We start from the raw sequence: 8453 nt of genomic DNA, 5'->3' as shown, positions 1-8453 counted from the left end.
GCTGAGGCAGGAGAATGGCGTAAACCCGGGAGGCGGAGCTTGCAGTGAGCTGAGATCCGGCCACTGCACTCCAGCCCGGGCAACAGAGCGACACTCTGTCTCAAAAAAAAAAACAAACAAACAAACAAAAAAAAAGGGAGCAGTGCTTGGACGGACACGATGGCTCACACCTGTAATCCCAGCACTTTGAAAGGCCGAGGCAGGCAGATCACAAGGTCAGGAGATCAAGACCATCCTGGCCAACATGGTGAAACCCCATTTCTACTAAAAATACAAAAATTAGCTGCATATGGTACACGCCTGTAGTCCCAGCTACTCAGGACGCTGAGGGAGGAGAATTGCTTGAACCCAGGAGGCAGAGGTTGCAGTGAGACAAAATTGCGCCCTGGCACGCCAGCCTGGCAACAGAGAAAGACTATGTCTCCAAAAAAAAAGCAGGGAGCAGTGCCATCAGCTGTGCCTCCTGCTGGACGACTGACACCTGCTGCTGACCACACTGGAGGGAGGCTGGTCTCACTGGCTAGGTACTGGGGCTAGGGGGTGTGCGAGGCTTTAACCAGGACAAATGGCATGTGTGTGAGCCTCCATGCCGTCTTGTTGCATCAGAAGCCGGGGCGGGGCTGGGAGTGCAATCTCACCTGACGGATGTTCTGACCCACGTATTCGATGACCATCTCGTCAGCAGCAATGGGTTCCATGGCAAACAGACCCCACTCGTGGATCCGGCTCCGGCCAAATCGGAGCTTCTTCTTCCGGAACTGGGGGGCAGAAGAGAGACTCAACTGCCAGACGCCTGCCACACCCCAGACCCTCGCTCTTCCCAGACTTCCTGGGCAGAGAGCATTCTGGCCGCTTACCCCCCAACTCCACCTGAGGGAGCCACAGGAGCCTGTTGGGTGGTCTCCTGGCCTCTGCCCCTTCCTGCCCCACTCTACCCCACCCAGGCCCTCCCGCAGCCCGGTCTCACCTTGAGCTGGTTGAGTTTCAGCAGGTCACTGTCCATGATGGCGGAGGTACCGATGGCGCTCAGCAGCCGCCGTTGCTCGGACCGGCGCTCGGATAGCACGCGGTTCGTCCCCTGTGAGATGCAGGGCAGGGAGGAGGTGAGCAGGGCAGAGAGGTGAGTGGTGGGAGGAGCACGCGGCGGCGGGGTCGGGCCCACCTGAGTGTCCACGCCCTCCAGCTGCCGGGCCGAGACTGGGCACACATCCAGGTACTTGTCCTTCTCCTTCTTGCTGATGGGGTAGTAGCCTTCGCTACGGGCCGAGCCTGTCTGGTGCTCCCGGGGCCCATCCTGGGGCCGCCGCTTGCGTTTTGGGGTGGTCAGGTTGGTGAGTGCGGGGTGTTAAGGAAGAGAACGGCTCCTCTCCGGCCACCCGCGTCCCAGCCAAAGGAGAGGGCGGGGCCCACGCCGCTGAACATACTCAGGTGAGGGAGAGGGGAGGAAGCCCCAGCCCCATGGTTCCTGCCAGAAATGCTTTGGAAGGCAGAAGAGGCACCAGGCGGAGAGAAAAAGATGGCTTGGAGCCAGAGGGGAGGCAGAGTCGGGGACAGATGCAGGTGCCAGGAGGGGTCGGAGGAGGACCCAAGCCCACATGTCCCGGGGAAGGCCGCCGGCCCCAGCGCCCACGCTCAGGATATTTGTGTGATGAACCCAGTGGGTGTCGTTGAGCCAGTCGGCCCCGCTCGTCTGCTGCAGCAGCCGCTCATACGTGAGCCGCAAGTAACTCATGTCCTCTGAGTCCAGGCCCGAGTTCCAAATGTCGTACAGGATGGTCATCTGTTCAAACTCACTGCGCGGCTCGTAGGCGCGGGGCGGCCGTGGCGGGGGTGGGGGCGGTGGGCGGCGGCGCCGGGCGTGGGAGCGGAGGCTGCGCCTCCGGAGGGCGCCCTCCCCATCACTGCTGCTGCTGCTGTCAGAGGACTCCTCCTCCTCCTCCTCCCCCTCTTCCTCCTCCTCCTCCTCCTCTTCGCCCTCCTCCCGCTGCTGCTGCAGTTGCTGCGGCTTGGGCTCCTCCGCCTCAGCCACCACCACCTCGGGGGCCTCCAGGACCTCATCCGCTGGGGAACTGAAGAGGGCGGCGGGTGCAGGCACTGGCTCTGGGGGCCGCGGGGCCAGCGTCGGTGCTGTGGGCTTGACGGCCAGGGCGTAGTTGTGCTCCAGGAGGATGTGGCTGAGCAGGGGCCCGGGGCGCTCAGCCTCCTCCGATGTTTCTGTGGCCTCCGAGTCGTCAACAGCAGGCAGGGAAGGCAGCCCCCGCCGGGCAGGGGTCAGGGCCAGGTCAGCCAGGACCGCCAGGTCTACCTCTGTCCCTGGCTCAGCCTCCTCTTCCTCTGTGGCGCGGCCTCGGCCTCCAGCCCGGCTCCGGCTTCCTCGGGACACCTCCTCCGGCCAACTCTTGACCAAAGATGCATGGTCCAGAGGCAGGTTGCGGATGGTCCGCTCCACGCCCCGGGGGGCCTTGCGGGAGGTTGGTCCGGGAGACTTGGCCTGCGGCGGTGTGGCTGTAGGGGGCTCTGGGGCTGGCACCACCTCAATGGCAGAGAAGGAGACAGTTTTCCGGCGTTTCTTGGGTGGGGGCAGGAGGGGGATGGGAGAAGAGGGACGCTCATCGGGGCATGGGGTGGGGGCCGGGGGCCCAGCAGGTGGTTCTGGGGGAGGGGGGGGCACACTGGGGGGCAGCTCCTCCGTGGGGCCTGGGAAGGAAGCACAGAGGAAGGAAAGGAGGTCAGGGCGACCCAGGCTCAGCCGCCCTGGCCGCCCATGACCACAGGCCGTGTGCTCTCCCCCGCTTCCACCCAGGAACCTCGGCGGGACACAGACGCTCTGGCCTCAGCCCCACATCCCAACAAGATGAACTCCCTTGATGAGAGGAGGTTTCCCACCTGTTCGTTCCCACTGTGACACGTGTGGGTACACACACACCTTCCATGTCCTCCCGGAGCCACAGTCCAACGGGGGACACCACCAAAACATAAGCTGTAGCCACGCTGAGAAAGGCGGCACCACTTGCCCTGGACTCTGCTTTCCTACCCAGACTGGCAGGACAGCCCTGTGCCCAGGCCCCAGCCATGTCCCATGCCAAGGACCCAGTCAGCCACATTTCAGCTAAAACATCCATTACCTCCACCATAAACAATATTCTCAGTTTAGCGAGGTGAACATGATACAACCTAAAAAGCACCATCTGTATTAAAATATTTTATGAAACTTGCCTTCCTCCCCATCCCCTACAGAACTGGAACATGCCCCGGGGCGGGGGCAGGAGACAGCCCTGCCAGAGAAGTGGGGCTGGAGCGGAGATCCCAGGATGCGGGTGGCTGGGGAGGGAACACATTGGCTCCAAGCTGGGGGTGCTGCCTCCCCAAAGCACCCCCAGGACAGGGAGTGCATCCTCCCTTGGCCACCATCCCTGGGAAAGCCTTCATGAGGCTCTCAGAGCCAGCCCGATGGATTTTGTGCCTAACACCAATCACACCTCTTACGTAGAGTAATTCATGTAATCCTCACAACAGCTTAAAGAGGTTCCTATCTTTTTCTCTTTTCCCGAGATGAAGTCTCGCCCTGTTGCCAGGTGGGAGTGCAGTGGCGTGATCTCGGCTCTCTGCAACCTCCGCCTCCCAGGTTCAAGCGATCCTCCCGCCTCAGCCTCCCGAGTAGCTGGACTACAGGCATGTGCCACCACACCCAGCTAATTTTCGTATTTTTAGTAGAGTTTTATCATGTTGGCCAGGATGGTCTCGATCTCTTGACCTCCTGCTCCGCCCGCCTTGGCCTCCCAAAGTGCTGGGATTACAGGCGTGAGCCACCGCGCCCAGCAGAGGGTCCTATCTTACAGACAGGGAAACTGAGGCACAGAGATGCGGTCACAGTTACCAGATGACAGAACAAGCTCTGTTCCCAGGCCATGTGGGTTGAGCTCATACTCTGAACTGCAGCCCAGGGACTCACTGGCTTCACAACTGGCTTCCCCACTCAGCGCCAACAGGGCCCAGCACCAGGCCCAGCCCTAGAAGGCAGCGATTCACCTGAGTCCACCGCACTCCCAACCCTGGCGCCCTGAGCCAGGCCCTAGGCTGTACCTTAGGCTCTGGACACCCGCTGGGGTCTCAGCCTGTGGCAGCAACCCACTCCAGGAAGCTAGCAAGGACCCAGATTCGCCCAGGTCTCCTCTCACCTTCCTCCCCACCACGCTGGGGCAGCGCCCCCAGCGGACCACCTGCATGTCCTCGGGAAGCCTTGCTTGAAGGAGAACACACTCCTCCACCAGCACAGCTGCTGCACACACACTTCCCTCTGCGACTGTCCCGAAGGAAACCTGCCCATCCCTTTCATTTAGGAGACAACTTTTGGGGGCACCTGCCTAGTCAATACGACTCCCACCACCTTCCTCTGAGAACTGCTCTACTGCCACGCTCAGGTCCATGGGGCGAGTCCCCAGAAGCCAGTTGCTACTGCATAACCTGCCCCTACCCAGGGCCATCACTAAGACGGTGGTGACTGAAACTGGTTCCGGTTATTAGAAACTCAGTGAACTGGCTGGGTGAGGGGGCTCACGTCTGTAATCCCAGCACTTTGGAAGGCCAAGGTGGGTGGATCACGAGGTCAAGAGATCGAGACCATCCTGACCAACATGGTGAAATCCTGTCTCCACTAAAAATACAAAAATTAGCTGGGCGTGGTGGCGTGTGCCTTAGTCCCAGCTACTCAGGAGGCTGAGGCAGGAGAATCACTTGAACCTGGGAGGCTGAGAATTCAGTGAGTCGAGATGGCGCCACTGCACTCCAGCCTGGCGACAGAGCAAGACTCTGTCTCCAAAAAAAAAAAGAAATTCAGTGAGTCTTCACTAAGGACCCCTCGCTTGGAGCCATGGCTCCTCTGTCCTTGGTAACACAGGTGCTCTCTCATTATCCAGACACCAAGGGGCTGCCTGCATCTTCCTCTCTTCTCCCACCTCTGCCACCTCCCCAGGGGACTTCACGATCACGCCTGTTTACCTGGATTCTCGCATCTCCAGTGATCCCCTTCAATCACCCTCAGCTCCCCTCAAGCAGCCACACATCTGGCCTTGTCAACCCCCAGAATGGCTCCCCCTTGAAGATTCCCCATCCTCTCCAACATTCCCCACTGTCCATTCAGTCTGCCCCACTGCACCTTCAACTTCCCATCCCTCAGTTTCCCTCTAGCACATCACCCTCTTCTTAACTTCCTCCTCCACCCTGCCCAGACCGCAGGGCCGGTACTTTGCCCTCTCCTGTCCCGGCACCTTCCACAGCCCCAGGTCCTCATCCTTCCACTACCTCTACCCTGTGGAGCCAGCCAGCAGCCTCCTCTCCCCTCATCCCTAGGCCCCAGCTCTGGCAGGGCCTTCCAGCATGGGGAGGCCCAGGCAAGAGGCTCGCTCTGTCTCCAGGCTACAGTGCCGCGGCACAATCACTGTTTACTGCAGCCTCCTCAACCTCCTAGGCTCAAGCAATCCTCCTGACTCAGCCTTCCCAGGAGCTGGGACCACAGGCTCATGCCACTAGGCCCAGCTTCTTTTTTGTTGCTGTTGTTAGCCAGACTGGTCTCGAACTTCTGGGCTCAAGAGATTCTCCTGCCTCGGTCTCCCAAAGTGCTGGGATTACACGTGTGAGCCACCACGTCCGGACTGGAGCAACTTTCATCCTCATTTCTCCACTTTCCAAGGTTCTTACTCCACCCTTCCGCTCACACTCCTACAGTACAGGGTTAAAAGAGGCCTCAGGCACAACACCCCCATCTTCCTGCCTCCCCACTGAAGGGTATACCTGCATCAGATCTGGAGGCTACTCCTCCGCCTCCCCAAGAAGGCCATGCCAGCAAGCATTCCTCTCTCCCGGCGCATCTACCTGGCCCTGCTTCCCTTCAGTGGAACACGCCCAAGCCTCACCTACTTGGAAAAGCTAACCCCTCCCTCAACCCTGCCCTCTCTTCTTGCTCTCTCTCCAACTCTGGCTGGGTAACGTTGAGCTTATTCCTGCACCTCACTAAGCCTTGAAGCCCTCATCTATAAAATGGGAATCATAGGGAGGTTGTGGGGCAAGCGCAGTGGCTCACACCTGTAATCCCAGTACTTTGGGAGGCCAAGGTGGGCTGGTAACTTGAGGTCAGGAGTTCGAGACCAGCCTGGGCAACATGGTGAGACCTGTCTCAACTAAAAATACAAAAATTAGCCAGATGTGGCAGCGTGCACCTGCAATCCCGCTGCTTGGGAAGCTGAGGCAGGAGAATTGCATGAAACCGGGAAGCAGAAGTTGCAGTGAGCCGAGGTTGCACCACTGCACTCCTGCCTGGGTAACACAATGAGGCGCCGTCTCAGAAAAAAAAAAAAAGGGGAGGTTGTGGGGATTCAATGAATTGTCAACATGCTATGCCCAGAGCCTGGCACACATGGGTACTTGACACATGGGAGATGATGTCACAACCCCCAACTCTTTTTTTTTTTTTTTTTTTTAGACAAAGTCTTGCTGTCGCCCAGGCTGGAGTGCAGAGGTACAATCTCAGCTCACTGCAGCCTCCACCTCCCAGGTTCAGGTGATTCTCCTGCCTCAGGCTCCTGAGCAGCTGGGATTACAGGGCCTGCCAACCACGCATGGCTAATTTTTTTTTTTGTTTTTGGAGACAGTCTCACTCTGTCACCAGGCTGGAGTACAGTGGCACGATTGCGGCTCACTGCAACCTCCGCTTCCCAGGTTCAAGCGATCTCCTGCCTCAGTCTCCCGAGTAGCTGGGATTACAGGTGTGCGCCACTACGCCCAGCTAGTTTTTGTATTTTTAGTAGAGATGGGGTTTCACCATGTTGGTGTTGGCCAGAACGGTCTTGATCTCTTGACCTCGTGATCAGCCTGCCTCAGCCTCCCAAAGTGCTGGGATTATAGGCATGAGCCATTGCACCCAGCCCAATTTTTGTATTTTTAGTTGTGACGAGGTTTCACCATGTTGGCTAGACTAGTCTCGAACTCCTGACCTAAAGTGATCTGCCCACCTCAGCCTCCCAAAGTGCTAGGATTACAGGTGTGAGCCACTGCCCCCGGCCCCAACTCTCCTTTTTATCTCAGCAAGAGTGGTCCACCCTTCCAGAAAACTCCCCTCCCCTCATTCCTTAACACCCTATACCTTGGCTTCAGTCTGAACCACTCAAATGAAACTGATAAGGTCACCAATGACCTCGTAACTGTCAAATCCAACAGATACTGCCTATCTCAGCCTTGCTGGTGGTCTGGTGATACAAGGCCACTCCCTCCTTCGCAGAACCTCTCCACTACCTGCTTCCCTTCTCGCCTCTGGTCACCCCTCTCAGCCTCCTCGGGCCCTGCTTGCCTACTGCTCTCACAGGATGGGAAGGCTCTGCCTTTTATCTCCCTCCACTCGCCTACCTGGGTCTACAAGTGAATTCACTGCTGTACTTCCAAGACCTAAGCACCGATCTCATATCCGGCCTACCATTCTTTCCAGACCCCAGAACCATGGATCCAACGGCCACTGTTTCTACCGGGAAGCCCCCAGGGGCATCTCAAACGCTACCCCAACTACACTCATCAGTTTTCTTCCTAATCCTGATTTTCTTCCCGAGTTTCTTTTCTGGGGGAAGTTTAACCAAGTCATCCTACCTCCTAAATTTCCCTCCAATCCTCACCCCCATTTCTACTCCACTCTTCTGCCACATTAGAACCCCTCGGCTTTGGTTCATGCCATTAAAGCTCACCAGAATCCTTTCAAACCTCCTCACGTCACCCACCTCCTTCCTCCCCTCTTCTAAATCTCTCCTCCTCCTGCTAGAACGGGCTTTCTGAAATGCAGATATGGTGAGCCCCTCTCCTTCCTGCTCTGATGAGAATGGAAGAGGATTAAGAGCCATGCCTTCTGACCTGCCGGTGACCCCACAGGCCCTTCTGCTACCCGGTGGGCCCAGGAGAGGTTGGAGAGTCATCTGAGGTGTAATGAGAGCCTCAACTCCCCTCTCACGGAGTCTGGAGCTTAGTAGAGTGCATCAGTGTGAGGAGGTCTTCCTGTGGGCACTGCCTATCTCAGACCATGGATTCTCAACAATGTGCAACTGGGAGCCCCGGGGAGGCCACATACATCTTCACAGCACATCTTGTTTTTGAGATGGGAGTCTCACTCTGTCACTCAGGCTGGAATGCAGTGGCATGATCTCCGTTCACTGCAACCTCCACCTCCCGGGTTCAAGCAATTCTCGTGCCTCCACCTCCCGAGTAGCTGGGACTACAGGCACACACCACCAAACCTGGCTAATTTTTGTATTTTTTGGTAGAGACGTGGTTTCACCATGCTGACCAGGCTGGTCTCGAACTCCTGACCTCAAGTGATGTGCCCGCCTCGGCCTCCTAAAGTTCATAGCACATCTTTTTTTTTTTTTGAGACGGAGTCTCGCTCTGTCCCCCAGGCTGGAGTGCAGTGGCCAGATCTC

The 8453-nt window shown here is 57.8% G+C and overlaps 1 protein-coding gene across 1 annotated transcript in view; it reads right to left on the bottom strand.

Annotated features, from left to right (window-relative positions):
- Positions 1-8453, bottom strand: part of SETD1A (SET domain containing 1A) — a 27382-nt gene that overhangs the window by 3146 nt on the left and 15783 nt on the right. Inside the window, exons 14-17 of the mRNA XM_011982506.1 lie at positions 1642-2697; positions 1163-1335; positions 968-1078; positions 639-758 (exon numbers count right to left, since the gene is read on the bottom strand). Coding sequence (XP_011837896.1) covers positions 639-758; positions 968-1078; positions 1163-1335; positions 1642-2697 — 1460 coding nt within the window. The remainder of the gene's footprint in view (positions 1-638; positions 759-967; positions 1079-1162; positions 1336-1641; positions 2698-8453) is intronic.

This window comes from Mandrillus leucophaeus, unplaced genomic scaffold (assembly GCF_000951045.1).
Source record: "Mandrillus leucophaeus isolate KB7577 unplaced genomic scaffold, Mleu.le_1.0 Scaffold24, whole genome shotgun sequence".
NCBI lineage: Eukaryota > Metazoa > Chordata > Mammalia > Primates > Cercopithecidae > Mandrillus > Mandrillus leucophaeus.
This window is presented reverse-complemented; position numbering and strand designations above follow the sequence as displayed.